The sequence below is a fragment of the Corythoichthys intestinalis genome, chromosome 11 (assembly GCF_030265065.1).
Source record: "Corythoichthys intestinalis isolate RoL2023-P3 chromosome 11, ASM3026506v1, whole genome shotgun sequence".
In the NCBI taxonomy this organism is placed as follows: domain Eukaryota; kingdom Metazoa; phylum Chordata; class Actinopteri; order Syngnathiformes; family Syngnathidae; genus Corythoichthys; species Corythoichthys intestinalis.
Window position 1 is genome coordinate 4,078,331 of NC_080405.1, and position 20,406 is coordinate 4,098,736.

At 40.4% G+C, this 20,406-nt stretch overlaps 1 protein-coding gene across 3 annotated transcripts in view; it reads right to left on the minus strand.

The window, feature by feature from the left end:
• The window catches only part of uvssa (UV-stimulated scaffold protein A), a 95,421-nt gene extending 75,528 nt beyond the window's left edge, over positions 1–19,893 (minus strand). Inside the window, exons 1-6 of one of the 3 annotated variants that reach the window (XM_057849509.1) lie at positions 19,821–19,893; positions 19,589–19,702; positions 18,270–18,394; positions 8,750–8,903; positions 8,482–8,658; positions 3,844–3,964 (exon numbers count right to left, since the gene is read on the minus strand). In XM_057849509.1, coding sequence (XP_057705492.1) covers positions 3,844–3,964; positions 8,482–8,658; positions 8,750–8,903; positions 18,270–18,379 — 562 coding nt within the window. In that variant the 5' untranslated portion in view covers positions 18,380–18,394; positions 19,589–19,702; positions 19,821–19,893. Of the gene's footprint in view, positions 1–3,843; positions 3,965–8,481; positions 8,659–8,749; positions 8,904–18,269; positions 18,395–19,588 lie in introns of all 3 variants that reach the window. The other 2 variants (XM_057849510.1, XM_057849508.1) reach the window with 2 other exon arrangements.
• Between the last annotated feature and the right edge of the window lie 513 nt (positions 19,894–20,406).

The window sequence follows — 20,406 nt, forward strand, 5'->3', positions numbered from 1 at the left end:
ATCTCACAATATGGCAATCCAACGGTTAGCAATACATTGGTCAGGAAATCACTGTAGGATATTCTACAAAACAACTTATAAACAGAAAAACAAGCTATTTTCATCCTTCTGCTGTGAGATTATCACTAGTAGACGTGTATGAACGGATTGGACGTCAATGGCAACCAATGAGTTTAATTTGGGGGCATTTCAGGCCATTTGCTGTTGATTATTAGTCACTTCCTGTTGATTTTGGGGAACTTATGGGTTATTTCCAGTTTATTTTTGGGGTTACAGAAAAGGAAGTGACCCAGAAATCTCCCAAAATGAATAGGCAGAGTAGGCTCAAGTAGTCATGCGCTAACGTATGTAGAATAAACTAGAACCTAACAAACTAGTTACACTTAAGTGCCACTAGTGGGCTACAAAGCACGTTAAAAAAAAAAAAAAAAAAAGACAGGCAATCAGTGACATGAAAACAAATGAAAGCAAATTTAATGTGGTGTTTTTAGTATAACTTGGAACAAATTAGGCGAATTACATGTAAAGCATGATTAATTAAACAAAAAAATCATGATACCAAAGCTACTCCAGAACGAATTAATTTTGTATCTTGAGGTATCACTGTATATCAAATACTTTATGAAAATATATATGAAGGGCGGGAAAAAAATAGATGAAAGAGCAAGAATTCTTCTTTATGAATAGGAACAGTGCACAATAACAGCATGTTATTATATTCCTGTGTATTTTCGTTCAATGTTCATTCGGTGCAACGACAGCTGTGGGGTGGACAGTTGTTTAGTGGTGAGGATTGGCTTTGCTGATGATCTTCAACTTGAGTTCAACATAGCTAGGAAATCACATTGAGAATGACGATGTGCAAACTGGAACACATCAATGTTAGTTAAAGCGGAAGTTCAGGATTTTTGACATTAGGCTTACGGTAATCTTCGAGTTAGCAGGGGTTTAGTTAGTTGGTGGAGTGGATTTCAACAAATTCCAATTCATTTGCAAGTTATTGTTAGTTTCAGGGCTCCGGAGTGGCTAAGATAGCGCGAGTCAATTGGACCATCATAGCATGCCAATAAAAAACAGCATTGAGTATTTGATACACTGCCAATGGGTTTTCCCATTGGCAGTGTATCAAATACTTGTTCTCCCCACTGTAGGCACACATGAAAATCATCGATGACCCATGCAATCAATAGTACTGGCTATATTTTCAGGACAAAGTTATTTAAACTTACCATTGCATGTCAACAATTGCGGTATGAACAGCAACATTTGTAATCCAGAAGCTGTGCAGAGGAGCAGGGCAGAGTGATATCACATTGTTTTTTTTTTTTATGTCGAAGCCAGCAACAATTGACCAGTTTATATTTTTCCTCGTTCTTCATAAGGAATTTGTGGAAAATGTCCTTTGCCTGCTCCTTCTGTATGTTTCCAGAGCCTCTAAATGCACATTTCGCCATGTCGCCGGCCATGAGTTCGCTCAGCAGACCGATGCTGCATTCGAGGAAGGTGGGAAGTCAGTGTGTACAACCTCTGATCTGGAAAAATATCATTAGTACGCCTCCACTATTTGATCGCTTATGAGAAGTCAGGTCAAAATGCCTTTTGAAGGCCAAAATAAAAAAACAACTTGTGGCGATCAGCCATCTTTGCTGTTTACGTTCGCTTAGAGTACTTTAACTCATTCACTCCCAGCCATTTTCACCAGAGCAAGGCCCTTCGCTCCCGGCCCTTTTACTGGATTTTGACTGATTTTGCAAGGCCCACAGAAAATTCTGTTCTATTTCTATATAAACATGGAAGCCACCAAAAGAAAGATTAGACTCTCTTCTTTCAGCAGAAAAAAGTAAGTTCATATATTTTTCCATTCTTTAGGAATCAGCATTCGAAAATAGCTGAGTTTGAGCAATTTTACAATTTCTGATGAAAAAACGGAGAAAATGAGATCTTTGTAAACGCATACATTTCAAACATAACTGACTTTAAAACAGCTATTTTTTGCTTTAGTTACATCCCAAACATCTGAATAATGTTTTCCTTTTACAAAATAACATAAACAACCAGACAAATAGAGCTTTTGATAGCAAAGTAACAATTTATTCACACATAACTGAGAGATGACGCTTGGTGGCAGCGACAGCGGGTTAAACTTTTCCCTCATTGCCGCCTCTGTTTCGTAAAGATGGGATTTTTTTTTGTCTTTCTTTTGTGGTGAACACAAGTTCCCCAGGTGAACGAGGAAGTGGTCACCACTGCCTCGTTCACCTGGGGAACTTGTGTTCCTGGGGGGAACTGGTTTGGCAGTACGCGTTTCCGTGCAGGACACTGGAGGGTGCGGGGGACGCGAGCAGCGAGCCTGCAGAGCGGTCTCTGCTCGGCGAGCAACACGGTCACAACTACGCTGTACTGGTTGAATCGAGTTGGGGGGGTCTTACCAAATGCGCTACTGCCCTCCAGTGGCCAGATTTATTGCTTTAAAATGGGTTTTGAGCTTTGAGCAGTCTATCTAAGATACTGTACATAGGAACCTGTAGATGCTGATTGTGAAAAAAATGTAAAAGATGTATAAATACATTTTTAGGACACTGAAGCAATTAAAAATAGAATGTATTTATATGTTTTTGGGAGCAGATGAGTTAAGGTCGCAACTGGCACCCTCCAAGCGGGATTAAGTCCGACTTCCCACCTTCCTCGAACGCAGCGTGAGAACGACTGACCGAAGCAATCTTCTTTACTGGGGTTGTACTACGCTAAAAAAATACTCCTGCAGAGTGCAATGAATTACGGCAGTTTGGTGTGACATTGTTTTGGCCGCATGAGTATTTTGAAACAATGATCTGTTTTTGAATCTATCTGACTATGTTGAATCTGTTCGTAGATCTGTATCGTTTTTTTTTTTTATTGGCATGCTATAATGGTGCCATTGACTATCTGACTAGCTTAGCCACTCCGGAGCCCTGAAACTAACAAATAACTTGCAAACGAAACGGAATTTGTTGAAATCCACTCCACTGCTAACTCGAAGATTAAGCCTAATGTCAAAAATCCTTAACTTACGCTTTAAGTTGTTTGTGCCACTTTTGGAACAGGGAAAAAAACTATCAAGTGAATATGAACAGTACCGGCGGCACCAAATCAACACCACAAAAGGTGAACAGTAAACCTTCCGGCACATGTGATGTCAAACCATTCTGCGCTAATGCTGCCTTGACATGCTTCGGGAAAGATTATCCTCACCCATTCCTAGTTGATCATTATGAGTATGTCTTGTTCACTTGCTTTTGTTGTCATAGCAAAAAACACAGCAGACACAGACTTCATTTTGGATTGTTGCGCAGGCAAAACTTTTGATACATCTACTACAAAAGGAAGAGAATGCATCATCAGAATTCAAATGATAGTTTTTTTGTTTTTAACAACATTTTAGCAAACACTTGGTTTCCAAAAAAAAAAAGAAAGTTTTTAAAATGTGTACACTACATTATTATGCTGGCGTAAATATGTGCAAATTGACGATACATTATTTTAAAAAAACTTCCAAGTTTCTTACCATTCACAACTTTTTGTTCACGCTCCACCATTTTGAAAACTAAAATCTCCACACATCTCAGAAGTTCTGGTATCATAGTAAAATCCCAGTTTTTCAGTAGAAAATACAACTTGAGGGGTGGTCACATGTAATTTTACACTCGACAAGTTGTATTTACCATAATTACGACACCACATTTAGGCAGCATAAGAACCCATTAAGGTCAACTCTAAAGGTTACGGTATAGTACATTATTAATCCAACTTGAAATGTTATCAAAAATGAAATATCTTTTTTGGAGTAGTGTGCTTGGTATTTACCTTCCAGGTCTCTAATTGCTGCTTCCAGTCTTTCTTTGTATATCCTCTCCATTTTCCTTTGTCGCTCTGCCTCTCTTGCCCGCTCTGCTATTGTCCTGGCCTCAGCATCCTGAAAGTCCACCTTAACAAAAACAAATGTAGATATTACACTGCTGGCCAAAAGTATTGACACCTCTGCAATTCTGTCCGACAATGCTCAATTTCTCACAGAAAGTGATGGCAATTACAAATGCTTTGGTAGTAATATCTTCATTTATTTTGCATGCAATAAAAAAACACAAAAGACAATGAAAAAAAAATCATTATCATTTTATACTAAATTCCAAAAAGGGGTAAAGGGGTAAAGTATTGGAATCCTCAGCCTAATACTTGGTAGCACAACCTTTAGACAAAATAACTGCGAACAACCATTCCAGGATCCATCACTAAGTTTCTCACAATGCTCTGCTGGAATTTGGACCATTCTTCTTTGGCCAACTGCTCCAGGTCTCTGAGGGGCAGTTTACATGGCGACTCTGCGACACAAAGACGCAATGACTGAGTAGCGGACTCGCCTCGCGTACATATGGTGTCGGCGAAAACGGAAGGCGAAGACTAAAAATTCTGAATCCTGCCTCCAAAGTGGAAGAATCCGATTGTGGGGCGTTGAGGGGGGCTTCCTCGGCATGCATAACAAAGGCTCCTGCAGCGCGAGTCCGCGCCGTTAAAGTCAGCACTCGTACACGTCACATTGGGTGTGAGCACTCTGCGCAGCGGTGCTACTAAACATTAAAAACACCAAATATGGCGGAATGTCGGCTTTAATTTACTGTTTTATTAATATTTTTAAATTAAATATGTTGAACGTTTCAATTTTTGTGTCTTTTTGAACAAAGGAAAAATGACATTGCTTTGAGTGGGCGGGCATATTTTTTTCCGGGCTGAGGGCACTTGGTGGGGTCAAAGTGCATCATTCTCCGTCGCCCAGTAAATCTGCACTGCCCCCTAGGGCCTGGCATGAATACTACATCGTTTTCATGAGGAATTGCGACATTGTTCAAATGGAGACGCAAATGCAAATTTGAAATTTTTCGGATTCTCGGAGAGTCACCATGTAAACATACCCTGAGATTTGAAGGGTGCCATTTTCAGATCTCTCCACAGGTGTTCTATGGGATTCAAGTCTGGACTCACTGCTGACCACTGTAGAAGTCTCCAGTGCGTTCTCTCAAACCATTTTCTAGGGCTTTTTGAAGTGTGATTTGGGTCATTGTCCTGCAGGAAGACACATGACCTCTGAGGGAGACCCAGCTTTCTCACACTGGGCCCTATACTATGCTGCAAAATTTGTTGGTCGTCTTCAGACAAGCAAATCAACTCCAAAACATCAGCCATGTTTGACTGTGGGGACCGTGTTCCTTTTTTTGAAGGCCTCATTTTGTTTCATGTAAAACTCTATGTTGATGCCTTTCCCAAAAAGCTGTACTTTTGTCTCATCTGACCATAGAACATTCTTCCAAAACATTTTTGGCTTCCTCAGTTAGGTTTTGGCAAACTCCAGCCTGGCTTTTTTATGTCTTGGGGTCTGAAGTGGGGTCTACCTGGGTATCGTACCATAGAGTCCCTTTTCATTCAGACGCCGACCGATAGTATGGGTTGACACTGTTGTACCCTCGGACTGCAGGACAGCTTGCACTTGTTTGGATGTTATTCGAGGTTCTTTATCCACCATCCGCACAATCTTTCGTTGAAATAACTTATTGATGACACTACGCTTCCTCACAATTTTGCTTCTCAAGTCCTCATACAGTTCCTTGGTCTTCTTTCTTTTCTCCATGCTCAATGTGGTACACACAAGGACACAGGACAGAGGTTGAGTCAACTTTAATCCATTTTAACTGGCTGCAAGTGTGATTTATTTTTCGCCACCACCTGTTATGTGCCACAAGTAAGTAACAGGTGCTGTTAATTACACAAATTAGAGAAGCATCACATGATTTTTCAAATGGTACCAATACTTTTGTCCGGCCCATTTTTGGAGTTTTGTGTAAAATGTTAATGATTTTTCTTTTTCCATTCTCTTCTGTGTTTTTTCTTTGCAAGCAAAATAAATGAAGATATTACTACCAAAGCATTTGTAATTGCAATCTTTTTCTGGGAAAAATTGAGAATTATCTGACAGAATTACAGGGGTGCTAATACTTTTGGCCAGCAGTGTATGATGTTTCAAAATAGAAAATGTCAACATTCTGTCATTGCTCTTTTAACAATAGTGGTACATTACAAAAAAAAAAAAAAAAAACTTAAATAACAAATATGGTGTGCCAGGTTGCCAAAGGGTTGTGCAACAAAATACTGCATTAGGTTATGGGTACCACCACTTATGTCAAGAGAGATATTCCACAAAAACCAGTACAAAAATGATTGAGTATGTAAATATTATAATTATTATGTAGCAATTGGAACAAAAGTTTATTGGAGTTTACCAAATAATTAGAATCAGTTTATTTAATCGATTGGTTGCAGCCTTAGTGGTTACGACAACATGAACACGCAGCGCTTTCAAATGCCAACAGTCTATTTAGTACAGTGCTTCTCAATTATTTTCTGTCACGCCCCCCCAAGGAAGAAGAAAAATGTTTCGCGCCCCCCCAAACTCTCTGCCACCACTGTAAATAGTATCATTTGTCTATAAAATTACTATTATAAATACGCATCTGCCTAACATTGTGTCCTTTTTTTCTAATAAAGAAAAAAAGTAACATAGATCAACTTATAATAAAGTATAACTTTATTAACATTGTTTTGTTTGTAACAGAGAAGACTTCACGTGCATCAATTTGCCTGAATTTTTAAAAAAAATTCACATCCAAACTAAAAAATACACTCAAGGTACATTTTTGACCATTTGATACAGAAAAATAAAATGTAATAAAATCAGTAAATAATAACAAATTAAAATTGATTAGAAACATTCACTCATGAGGACAATGTGCCAAAAAATTTGACCGAAAAAACAAATCTGAATAAAAGAGAAAAAAAAAATGTCCTTGGACAGGAGAGTTTTTATTTTTGCTGCTCACAGTATTTACCTCCTTTGCAATGGTGTGGAGTTATTTTGCAATTAGCATGCTAACAATGCTACTGGTTTACTGATATAACACTGACAAAGCAGGACGATTGTTGGCAATATTCGGCACGTTTTCACTGAAAAAATCTAGCGGCTTAACAATGAGATTGGGGTCTAATGTCTTTAAGTGGCGTCTTAATTGATTTGGCTTCTGGCTGTCTGCTATAATTATTTTTTGACACAGTAAACAGTGGTCTTTCATCATCACCCACTGTATTAAAAGTCAAAGCTAAAAGGCAAACGGCACGAAAAAAGCACATTCACGGCGGCCGAGGTAGAACCGTAGGTGAGGGCGGTCGTCGTGACGATCCCAAGCCGAAAATGGCACTTCTCGGGCGGCGACGTGAGAACCGGACAAGACAGTGGGTCGCTGCGTGAGTGAGTCCGGTCGGAAAACGGCTTTCGAAAACGGCGGTGGCACACTGCTCTTCATATCTGTTGTCTGTGTGTGCTGAGTGCTCTTCCTTAGTTCAAAAATACTGCGCGCACTCTGAAAATGAGAGCGCCACTACCACCTACTGAGTGGATGTGCAAGTACACTTTATTCCAGTACGGCAAAAAAAAAAAAAAAAAAAAAAAAAAAAAAAACATGTTCCCCGAGGTCACATGCGCCCCCCCTGGCATCGCTCTGCGCCCCCCCAGGGGGGCGCGCCCCACTATTTGAGAAGTACTGATTTAGTATATCAAATTCACAGGGAATGTGATAATGATGAGAAGAGGAAAAAGTCATGACATTTTGGCAATGTTAAAAGGCACTTAAAGGGAATGCCCACGCAATGCTTTCAATTTGGTTGCCTTGGCGGAGGTCTGCTCTGTCATAGTGCTCCTCTAGTTTAGAAACTGCATTTTGTATTTTGTTGGGTTGTCTGTGTGAACTGTGCTATCAAAACAGTTTTGATTGAACTGAAACAATTGTGTTTGATACATATGAAAAAAAAAAACAGAACTCAAGAAGAGGGCAAATACTTTTTCATGGCACTGTAATTAGCAATGTTTTTATACATTCAAATTTGGAGGCTTGTTAACAAGTTTTTTTTTCCCCTTTGGCCGGGAGGAATGGCTCTGTAAAAAGCATATCAAAATTCAGGAATGGCCTAACCAATCTCCAGACCCCAACCCAGTCAAAAACCTGTGGAGAGAGTTGAAACTGCTTGTTGCCTTCAAACATCACAGTTCAAGAGTGGATCTGTGCAGAGGAGTGCATGGGTATAAAATACCAACTAAAGTGTGTGTGTGTGTAAACCTGGTCAAAAACTATAGCATCTCTTTGACCCCATCATTGCCAACCAAGGCTACATTACAAAGTACTACAAGTAACCTTTTCTGGCAGCATATTACTTATTAGCCAGCCATTTTCAGAAATAGATTGTTTAAAAATCATACAATGTGATTTTCATCCTTTTTACAATCTGTCACTCACGCGTGATGTGTTTCATCTATGATGAAAAGCCCTTAACTTTTTAAACAGGTGAACTTGCACATTTTTAAGTTTCCCAATACTTTTATGCACTGTTCATCAAACTGCTTACCTTTTTGAACTGTTTGAGGAAGTGAAATCCCAGCTCCAACTTCTTATAAGCCGACCCATAAGAGGATTGCCAGGACTGGATAGTCTGGACAGCGAGCGACCGAAGTTTTCTGGCGACGGGTTGAGGCGGGGGTAGAGGCCGCTCGAAGTTAGTCTCAACTGTTAACTCCAAGAACTCCTATCAAAGAGGAAGCAAAACAAAGTCTACGTAAGATGCTGCCGTGATGGGACTGGACAAAGCATGATTTAGGTACCACGATCATCAGTACCTGGAAGTTGTCCACCAGGAGTGTTCTGAAGTGATGTGATTTAGGGAAAAGCTCACTTGCCAAATGGAAGGCTGCCAGACGGATTTCAGCATGGTCCTGGTTGAGCTGGGACATTATTGAGTGGTATGCATGATTTATGCAGTCGATAGACTCCCTACGGAAAAAAAAAAAAAAAAAATTAATTGAGAGTACAAAAGTTTTTCACAGATACAGTGGGGCAAATAAGTATTTAGTCAACCACCAATTGTACAAGTTCTTCTACTTGAAAAGATTAGAGAGGCCTGTAATTGTCAACATGGGTAAACCACAACCATGAGAGACAGAATGTGGAAAAAAAACTGAAGATCACATTGTTTGATTGAATAAGTATTTGGTCACCTACAAACAAGCAAAATTTCTGGCTTTCAAAGAGGTCTAACTTCTTCTAACGAGGCTCCATTCGTTGCCTGTATTAATGGCACCTGTTTTAACTCATTATCGGTATAAAAGACACCTGTCCACAACTCAGTCAGTCACACTCCAAACTCCAGTATGGCCAAGACCAAAGAGCTGTCGAAGGACACCAGAGACAAAATTGTAGACCTGCACCAGGCTGGGAAGACTGAATATGCAATATGCAATGTGGGAGCAATTATTAGAAAATGGAAGACATACAAGACCACTGATAATCTCCCTCGATCTGGGGCTCCATGCAAGACCTCACCCCGTGGCGTCAAAATGATAACAAGAACGGTAAGCAAAAATCCCAGAACCACACGGGCGGACCTAGTGAATGACTTACAGAGAGCTGTGACCACAGTAACAAAGGCTACTATCAGTAACACAATGCGCCGCCAGAGACTCAAATCCTGCACTGCAAGACGTGTTCCCCTGCTGAAGAAAGTACACGTCCAGGCCCGTCAGCGGTTCGCTAGAGAGCATTTGGATGATCCAGAAGAGGACTGGGAGAATGTGTTATGGTCAGATGAAACAAAAATAGAACTTTTTGGTAGAAACGCAGGTTCTCGTGTTTGGAGGGGAAAGAATACTGAATTACATCCGAAGAACAACATACCCACTGTGAAGCATGGGGGTGGAAACATCATGCTTGGGGATTTTTTTCTGCAAAGGGACCAGGATGACTGATCTGTGTAAAGGAAAGAACGAATGGTGCCATGTATCGAGAGATTTTGAGTGAAAATCTCCTTCCATCAGCAAGGGCATTGAAGACGAGACGTGGCTGGGTCTTTCAGCATGACAATGATCCCAAACACACAGCCAGGGCAACAAAGGTAAGGTTTTGTAAGAAGCCTTTCAAGGTCCTGGAGTGGCCTAGCCAGTCTCCAGATCTCAGCCCCATAGAAAATCTGTGGAGAGAGTTAAAAGTCCGTGTTGCCCAGCGACAGCCCCAAAACATCACTGCTCTAGAGGAGATCTGCATGGAGGAATAGGCCAAAATACCAGCAACAGTGTATGAAAAGCTTGTGAAGAGTTACAGAAAATGTTTGGCCTCTGTTATTGCCAACAAAGGGTACATAACAAAGTACAAAGTATTGAGATGAACTTTTGGTATTGACCAAATACTTATTTTCCACCAATGATTTGCAAATAAATTCTTTAAAAATCAAACATTGCGATTTTCTGTTTTTTTTTCCACATTCTGTCTCTCATGGTTGAGGTTTACCCATGTTGACAATTACAGGTACTGGTGTCAACAACAATCGATGCGGCAATGCATCCCTATGCGGGGCATGGACAATTCGATTTGGGCAACAAGCCGAATCGATTCAGCGCATTTTAAAATATATAAGACTAATAGCCTAGATCTTGAGCCCGAACACGACCCAACCCGACCCGAATTTCAGGCCGAGTCGGGCCCAAAATGTCAATGATTTACGTTCTGGTCGTGTCAGGCCGGACTTCTCGCTCGCTTTTTTTTTTTTCTTTTTAATAAATATATATTTGTATACTAAAACGATGTATGGGTATTAAACTAAGGAATATTTGTTATAAAAATGAATAAATTGGATAAAACAGAGAGAAGGCGCTTTGGTAATCCCAAACATGAGCCGCAGCAGAGCCAGTGCATTGTGACGACGTGGCCCCGCCCTCCTTTTAATCTTCCCCTTGCGCTTTGGCCTCTCCGCGAGTTTGCAACTGCATCCTCGTATTTCCTTTTCGAATTTCGATATAGAGCAGCAAGAGGTGAAAAGCAAACTAAAGACGGGGGGATTGAAAAGTCAAGAATCCATGAGTGGTGTGTGGAAAGGATTTAAATCGATAGTGGAAGATGCTACAGAAAACCGTGTCGGCCTTGCCGAATGCAACAAATGTGGCGCTTCGCTCTCGTACGAGAGCAGAAAGACTGGCACCTTGACGCTGAGCAGGCATTTTCCTTAAGGCAGGTTGTTCTTTTGTGTGTTCTAATGCGAGTCATTCAAATAAAGAATGTTGTTTAAAAGTATTTTAGTTTATTTTTGTATATGCTGCTGTTCCTCTCATTTTCATAGAGACGCGTAGTGAGCAAAATATCCCACAAAGAAATATATTTAACAAACCTTTCCAGCGTTATTTTGTTGTGTAAATGCATTTATAATGATCAGAAAAATAGGTAGACTATTTAAACATTAAGATAACTTGTTTTTTCTGCCAAATCGAAGAAATTAAAATAAATGTCTATTGCATTTTGCCGAGGAAATGACGCATGAACTATCCACCTGATAGAACAGACACAAAAATATAAAAGCTATAAATGTTTACTGAATATGCATCTTTACAGTCTTGTTTAACTGGGAGAATTTGTTACAAAAGACGGGCTTTAATTTGTTATCATTATGCACATGGCATCGTCACAAAAAACGCAACCACGCATCGCATTCCCGCATTTCCTCCCCCACCTGAGTCCTCACAAATAAAACGGGCTCGTGCCTACGAATAAAATGTACATTTTCGGGGGGGTTCCGGGTGCGGGCCTACAAATAAAACGTAAAATTTCGGGGGGGGTTTTGGGCTCGTGCATACAAATAAAAAATGACATTTCGGGGTTTTTCGAGCCCGGGCCTGCAAGGTAAGTAATTGCTCGGGCCGGGTCGGGTTTTAATACGCGCGGGCCGGGCCGGGCCGGGTCGGGTCGGGCTGGATTTTTTACGCCCGAACAAGGCTCTAATATAGGTACGTTCAAAAATCTTTCCTGCGCAATTCCGGTGATGCAACGGATTTGGTTTCCCCATTTGTATTATTATTCTCATGTTTACCTGTAGAGGAAGCTACTTTACATTCAAAGCAATGCAGGGGGGACGAGGAACCCAAATCCGCTTCCTCACCGGAGTAACGTCACAGACATACGCAGTTGCAATCGAGAGAGCAGAGAGATAGGATATAACATAACAATGGCTCAAGCGGCAAAAGAGGGAGTGCTACTGTGTGTAAAACAAAAAGAGAAAGCCCTGGTCTCATTCAAAGCACAAATTAAATGCTGTGATGTTTTTTTTTTCTTTTCTTTTTTTAGTGTATATACCTGAAAGTATACTATTTTCATTTGACTTCAACCAGGAGTGACACAAGAGCCAATAAAAAGTTGTTTAATGTCTGACCGCTTGTGTTGCCTCGTGATTCACGAAAAATATGCTTTGCTTTAGAATTTTAATGCACCCTAGGCTTAATGCATCGCGATGTATTGCCGAATCGAACCGAATCGAATCGTGACCCTCTGAATCGAATCGAATCGTGGCCCTCCACATCGTAATCGAATCGAATCGTGAGGGCAGTGCCGATGCACACCTCTAATTACAGGCTTTTCTAATATTTTCAAGTGGGAGAACTTGTACAATTAGTGGTTGACTAAATACTTATTTGCCACACTGTATAATATAATATGAAGAGTAACAGGTACAGTGTATCACAAAAGTGAGTACACCCCTCGCATTTCTGCAGATATTTAAGTACCGTATTGGCCCGAATATAAGACGGCCCTGATTATAAGATGACCCCCTCTTTTTCAAGACTCAAGTTTGAAAAAAGACTTTTTGAACACCAAATTAATTTTTATACAGAATATAATTACAGTACATTCGAAATAAATGATTATAACAATATATTTGAGAGAAAAAGCATATTATTTTGCCTCGTTCAAATCCTAATATCTGAACATTTAAATATGTAAACTAAAGTGCAATCACATTCGTAAATGAATGGCTTATGGTTTTTGAAATGTAAATAAACCTTGTGGGTATATAAAATAAGAAAAATAGAATATAAAATAAAATTTTAAATGTAAATAAATACTGTGATAAAACAACAAAATTGCAATAACTGCATTAACCATCAAAGTGAAGTCTAACTGTAACTGTAGTCTTGAAACAAATCTCAATAAGGAAAAACATTGCAATAAAATAATGCAAACTGGTTAAACTAAAAAGAGTAGCTGACATCTGTCATGACAGAACATCGCTTCAATGATATCTGGCGCCATCTAGCATCGTGAATGGGGAGAGTAGCTGAGATCTGTCATGACAGAACATCGCTTCAATGATATCTGGCGCCATCTAGCGTCGTTAATGGGTATAATGTCTAGACCGCGAATATCAGACGACCCCTTCTTTTTCAGTGTTATTTCAATGCAAAAAACACTGTCTTATATTCGGGCCAATACGGTATATCTTTTCATGTGACACCACTGACAAAATGACACTTTGACACAATGAAAAGTAGTCTGTGCATAGCTTATATAATAGAGTTAATTCATTTCCCCCTCAAAATATGGCCATTAATATCCAAACCCCTGGCAACAAAAGTGGGTACACCCCTTTTAAAAAAACGTACATCCCTAAATGTTGAAATTGAATACTGCTCGTCATTTTCCCTCCAAAATGTCATGCGACTCGTTACAGGAGTGCTGTCAGCATTGCTGCAGAGATTGAAGAGGTGGGGGTTCAGTCTGTTTTCACCAGCGTGCGCATCAAAGCGTGAGTGGATTTGTGTGGACTCACTCAATGAAACATTTAAAAGGATCCACGGATAGAAAGACTTGTAGTTCTTAAAGGATAAATGTTACAGTGATCCCTAGCTACTTCGTTCCCTCAGTCCATCGCGGATTTTTTTTTGTAATTAAAAAAAATAAAAATAAAAATACAGGTGAGCTGTTCCGAGCCGATCGCGTAGTCTCACTCTCCCTCCCTCTCTCTGCTCTTTTTGTTGGTCAGGCAGTGAGTGCACTGGAGTTGCTTATTTAAAGTTAACGATGATTGATAGATGTTCAATGTTTGAGCTTGCCAGAGAAGCCAAGCCAGTCAATCATCGTGTAACTTTTTAAACAGTTGTTGTGGCAACTCATTGTGTGTAAGTGAGCAGCTTGAGCAGATTTGAGTGGACTCACTAAATATAGGATTTAACTCATTCACTCCCAGCCATTTTCACCGGAGCAAGGCCCTTCGCTCCTGGCCGTTTTACTGGATTTTGAATGATGTTGCAAGGCTCACAGAAAATCCTGTTCTATTGCTATATAAACATGGAACCCACCAAAAGAAAGAGTAGACTCTCTTCTTTCAGCAGGAAAAAAAGTAAGTTAATATCTTTTTCCATTCTTTAGATAACAGCATTAGAAAATAACTTTGAGCAATTTTCCAATTTCTGCTGAAAAAACAGAAATTGAGCTTTTTGTAAAAGCATACATTTCAAACATGACTTTAACACGGCTATTTTTTGCTTTTGTGATATCCCAAACATCTGAATAATGTTTTCCTTCTACAAAATAACATAAACAACAAGACAAATAGAGCTTTTGATAGCAAAGTAACATTTTTTTTTCCACATAATTAAACTATTGAACTGAGAGATGACGCTGTTGTGGCTGCGGCTGTATCGTCAGATGGGGTAAATTTTTCCCTCATCACTGCCTGTCTGTCTCATCAAGATAAATTTTTTTGAATCTTTCTTTTGGAGTGACCAGTACCTGATAACAGAATTCACCTAGGGAACTTGTGTGGGGCATGTTCTCCACATTTTTCTCACGCTTCTTACTTCCTCCAACTTCCGTTTCTCCTCATTAATTTCCTTTCATGCTCCGATACGAGTTCTTACCAAATGCGCTACTGCCCTCCAGTGGTCAGTTTTATTGCTTTAAAATAGATTTTGAGCGTTGTGCTTTGGAGCGAACTTGCATCAGAACCTAGAGATGTCTCTTGTGAAAAAAAACGTAAAAGACGTATAAAATACGTTTTTGGGACACTGAAACAATTAAAAATATAATGTTTTTATACGTTTTTGGGAGCAAATGAGTTAGTAAAGCCAAGCATTTGCATTAGCATCTGCTTTATTGTTGTTTAAAAGTAATTCGGTAGGACAGTAACATGTTTAAAACTTATCATAATTATTACATTTGAAGCGCTTAAAAACAATTTATTAAAATATATACTGTATATACATTAAGTTTTTTTTTAATTATACTTTGCGGAAAAAAGTGAAAAAACATGTCATACATATATATTTCCAATGCTAAATCTGAATAAATATATTGAACACACTTTTTTGGGGGGGGGCACTACTTGCACTTATTGCGGCGGCTTCTGGTCACCATTAACCGCGAAAAAAAAAGGGCTCACTGTATTATTAGTTAAAATAATTTGATATTAAAACTCTTGATGTATTTGTTTTATACAATTTTTTAAATTAGTTCAACTAGTAGGTTGCCATTGTTGTTGACGTCGCAGGGCGTTGACGTCACTGGGTTACGCTGCCGGGCTTCCAAAGTATGACTCTAGTGACATAAGCATGTCATCTGTGCAACCCTTTTAATTTGAAACCAAGTGTAACATTAATGAGAATGACAGCACTGTCGATATTTCACAAAACGAGCAGCCAAAGCCAAATGAAAAGGAAGGACGAGATTAGACGAGACGAGAGTACGACAAAACTGGTGTTCTGCCAAAATGTGCTACACCGGTGAAACGTCCTAAAAGAGGCGAATCTGACACCCAAACTACTACCGTGCGCTTTCAGCTTGTTTTGTTTTGATGCATAACGACATAACATACTAAAGATGCCTTAAGAAAATACTAGTAATATCAAATAAGGGTGGTTTAAACACGCTACGTGACTAATGTGGTCAACAGATCAACAATCTGTTTTAAAGCTACCACAAGAACAGACAATGCTTTATAGTATGAGAGGGAAAAACATGCAAAAAGTGCAAGACTCAATAAAAGCACAAATACTAAGTGCTCGCCACTTTTAACCGATGTGCGCATGTGTTTGACGTCTTGACGCGTATTACAGAACATCGGTTCTTGTAGTGACAGGGACAAACTACGTCATCACCGCAAGCGTCCATTGCGCTCATAAAACATGGCGCCCTCCGTAGGTCAAAACATGGACTAAATATTATAGATTTTTAAATCGATGGTAATATTTTATGTGTTTATAGTAACATATTTTAGTGAAAAAGAACAATTATGGCTTATTAGAGCCAACAAGTCTAAGTCAGAGGTTCTCTTTAATAAAAACACACATTTTTCTACATTATTCTTGTTTTAATTCATATAATGAAGGCAGCACAGTGGGACAGTAACATGTTTGGAACTTTTGTTGGAAAAAAAGTTTTTCGCTACCGGATCGGGAATCAGTATTGGCAGATTCTTAAAAACAGGGCACTCAGACTTGGGTGCCAAAATATGCAGTTGGGACATCCCCAGTAACAGGTAATTTAATCAACCAGGTACATGGCACAAGCATTGCCTCCCACTTAAACCTTAAAGCCAAACACTTTGGGATATCTGTTGTTTCTCAATAAAAATGTATAACTAATTATCTGTATAGCATTTGCTGCATTTTGTTCATAAAGTAAGACAAGCACATCCATGTCGTTCTCTTAAAAAAAATTGCCACAGAATTCTCAACATTCTCTCAGGCAGTTGCCGATTGCGCTCAGAGATGGGGTCTCAGCCGAATTGTCCTCTATGTTACAGGACAGCATCATTGAGCGCATGGACACTTCGCCATGGGTCTCCAATTTGGTGGTCGCCAAAAAAGAAGACTGAGGGGCTTGGAATAAGAGTAGACCTTGACCAAGGCCATTATTCCAAGTACCCGTTGCCCACAGTGGAGGAGCTCACAGCCCTTTTTCATGGCACAACAATTTTTTCAAAACGCAATCTGCGGCAAGGCTACCTCCAAGTGCCTCTCCAGCCAACCAGTCGGGACCTCACTGCATTTGTGGCACACTCAGGGGTCTTCAGATACACACATATGCCGTTTGCTTTGAGCTCAGCACCCAGTTGCTTTCAGAAAATCATGTTAACCATTTAGGTGGGGCTTCAAGGAACAGCTGTCTATAAAGATGATATACCGTAATGGTCCAAGCAGTGGACCAGGCCAACCATGGTTCTCGCCTGCACAGTGTATTGGACCCCTAGGATAACATCATGTCACTCTGAATGCAGACAAATGCCTATTTACAGCAGAGTCTGTGGACTTCCTCGTTTTCTGCCTTTCAGCGAGGGGACCTGTCGTCCAGTGATGGGGCAGTGAAACGCATTCTTGGGCCGACTTCTGCATCCAATATTGCTTCATTTCTGGGGATGGCGGCTGATTACATGTGTTTCCTACCCAATTACTCAGACACAACAGCACTCTTGCGCCGCTTACTGATGGCGAATGACCCAATCGTCTTCACAATGCTCTGATGCATTCTCTGCACTGACATTCTCTGCTGACATCCCCTTGCTAATTTTGATATTAACAGCCCCACTCTCCTGTCCTGTCATGCCTCTGTGGCTACAGTTGGTGCTGTCCTTTCCCAGTTGCAGGATGGGGTGGAGAGGCCAACTGCCTTTGCATCTCGTGCTCTTTCTGTGACGGAGCATGCGAACACTGCACCCTCACAACAGACCATCAAGCCCTAACTTCAGATCTTGCCATCTCAGGCACAGGACACAAGCCGCTACAACACTACCGTTGGGGCAATCGCCTCCGGCAGTGAAAATATGATTTTGTCTTCATCCCAGGGAAGAGACAATGTAGTAGCTGGCATCCTCTCTCGTTCAATCGCAGCCTCAAAGCCTTCTATCCCACCAAACTTGTCTCGTCCAGCAGAGGACGTGAAAGTGATCCTCATACAGACATTGTAAATATCTCCGCAGCCTACTGTCACGCTTGAGGAATTGCAAGCCAAATCACATAAGGATTCAATTTTGAGCAAGCTCAGCACATATATTAGAATTGTCTGGCCAGCCCAGTTTCCAGAGGAGCTGAAACCATTTGCCAAAGTTAAGCATGAGTTGTCCTGATGGGTAGATACGTGTGTGTCAAGGGGACTCTGTGCAGTCATTCCAACCATCCTAACGTGCTCTTGTGCTGGTGATGGCACATGACGGCCACCTGGGAGTGGTTTAAGTTCAAGCAAAGGTGCTGTGAGTTGGTGTGGTTGCCAGCAATTTACCTAGACATTGAACATTTGGTCGGAGACTGCTCCGTCTCGTATTAAACAATGTCAAACAGTGACAGTCCATTTAAACAGTGGATTTGTGACTTTCAGGATTAGACTTACTTGCATATCTTCTTGATTTCCTTTGTTTTTTCCTTGCAGAGTTGCAGCTGTCCAGAGGTGGTAAGCTCCTCCACAAGTTCTGAAAGCCTGTCTCTTTGAGACAACTCCATTCTTCACAATAACTCCTGGGGAGAAGCATATACATGTGTGTTGGAGTTAACCATGTGATTTCTTTTCCTCACTTCTCACCTTGTCTCCAAAACTAAAACCCGACTGCAATTTAAGATGTGTTACCACAGGCTGGCACTGCCATACTTAACCTGATCAATGAGTGATCATTGACATGCTCATGTACTGTAGTCATGTTGACATGTGTTTCATCAATTTTATTTAATACATCACAAGTCTAGTCACTTAAGTGTAGGGTTGCCAACTCTCTAGAAGTAAAAAATAAGGGAAACCTCACTTGTACTGGTTAGTAATTGTACTCCATACTATATGTGTTTTTGTGACCATTTTATTAAAATCGTTCACACTCGTAAATTCCGTAGTTGTTAGCTTGGATTTTATCGGCTACACCTATTGAAGGGGGATAGCGTGCAAATGTCTGTATGTTATTCACCATGTACACAAGAAGGTACTTGCGCACACGAAGAGCGCACAGGCACACACGAGGAAGAGCGCGTTTGCTCCCACGAAGAAGTTGCGCAACCGAGTGAGAGGATAGATTACAGCAGCAAGCCTGCGCGCACCTTTGTTGCTTGTGAAGCATCCACCTGTACAGGCAACACCTGTATAGAACACCTTTTGTACTGTTTATTTTGAATTTTCAATTGTAGTCGAATACTTGGGGTGAGTTCATGTGATTATTTTTGATGTTTGGACGCTAACGGATACATGCTAATCGTTTGTGTGGATTGTTATGGCTGTATAACAGGTAGTTAAAAACCCAAATTTGAATTGCTGTTAATGAAGATGAAACTGATTTAATTTCATTCTTTAAATTTTAGTTTCATTCTGCAACTGTTGATGTCTTGAGCAGGTGAATAAAGTCAGCAAACCACACGGACGTCTGACATCGTCATTTCAGAGCTTAGCTCACTGTCTAGCTTGGACCTGGCTCCAGCGTCTTGGTGAGGACAGTACAACGACGTATAATACATGTTTTGGGAAAGTTATTTTGAGATTTAGGGGGTATTTAGGAGTATCTAAAGGGTTTTGAGGGGGGGGGGGCCGCTAAAGCGTGTTGTCGCCAGGGGCACAATGTAGGCTAGGAACGCCACTGTACCTACAACATATACAGCCTGTTCAAATAGGCTAGTGTTCCGACTTACCTGTGGGGTTAACGCAGACATTACGTAGTTATTCACTTCACTTACCAAGTGGGAGCTAGTCAGCGTCTAAACCTCGTTTCAGATATCGATTTCAGTGGGATTATTTTTTTTACAGTCCATAATTCTTGGCCTTGTCGCTCTTCTTCTATTCGTTCTTCTCTGTCGTCCAGGGCGCCGCCGTTTTTTAAGTGGGGGGAAAGGAAAATACGAGTGATCGGAAAGGCCACATATTTATCGGAATTCTTTTTCAGAAAGTCTAAACTCTACGAAACATTACCTACAACCTTGTTGGAAAACGTCATCCGACCAGGAAGCGCCGGCATAGATATCACGTATATAATACTAGATGTCCCTTGCGCGCTGTGAGCCAATTGAGGTAGTCGTCGTCGTCGTCACTCATTGGCCATTTTGCGTCGGTGCCCACTGTGCCATTTGATAAACATAACACGATGGTCGAATTCGGCGAGTTGAGCCTTTTTGGTGGAGAAAATCATTCATGTTGTGCTGCAGTAGAGAAACCTTGAGAAGGTGTGGTCCCTCCCACAGAAATGTTTTTGGGGAAATAAGAAGTTTCTTTCAGAATCATATTTTTTTTCGTAAATATCAGAAATGACATTAACCTCAAATGTGCTTTCTGTGACGCTCAAACATTGGTTCATCTGTTCTAGAAATGTGACTCTTACCATAAATTTTGGCAAGCTATCTGTAGTCTAAATTTGGAAAATGGTTTAGCCTATCTGTCTTTGCTTTTCATTTTGAAAATGCTTTGTTTGTTTGTTTTGCTTTGTATCATTTGATGGAGTCTGAAAGGAATAATATTATTTTATTTTCCTCTTTATTCAACATAGTGACTTTTTGTCAGA